Genomic DNA, 318 nt, shown 5'->3' on the forward strand with positions numbered 1-318 from the left:
TGCTGCCGCCTCTCACTCCCGTGCGCTCCCCCATCCCCTCTGTCCGTCAGAAGCTGGATCTGGAGCGGGAGACCATTGACCTGGTGCACACGAGCCCCACGGAGATCGCTGACCTGCCCAAGAGGATTCCCCAGGACTCGGCTCACTCGCATGAGGGAGACTACCTGGAGTCTGTCGGTGAGTGCCTCAGCACTGGGGGTGGCTGATTAGAGCCTGTGCCGCTCCCTGCTCCCCCGGACCATCACTTGCATGCGGGGATGGGGATGGTGTGGCAGGGGACCTTGTGTCGGTTCCCACGCGCCGTCCTCCCGTGGTGGG

The 318-nt window shown here is 65.4% G+C and overlaps 1 protein-coding gene across 1 annotated transcript in view; it reads left to right on the forward strand.

Annotated features, from left to right (window-relative positions):
* Window positions 1-318, forward strand: part of LOC104626207 (twinfilin-2) — a gene marked incomplete at its 5' end in the record, with an annotated part of 1,709 nt that overhangs the window by 176 nt on the left and 1,215 nt on the right. The window contains one exon of the mRNA XM_010294069.1: window positions 51-177. Within this exon, the coding sequence (XP_010292371.1) occupies window positions 51-177 (127 nt within the window). The remainder of the gene's footprint in view (window positions 1-50; window positions 178-318) is intronic.

This window comes from Phaethon lepturus, unplaced genomic scaffold (assembly GCF_000687285.1).
Source record: "Phaethon lepturus isolate BGI_N335 unplaced genomic scaffold, ASM68728v1 scaffold25549, whole genome shotgun sequence".
In the NCBI taxonomy this organism is placed as follows: Eukaryota; Metazoa; Chordata; class Aves; order Phaethontiformes; family Phaethontidae; genus Phaethon; species Phaethon lepturus.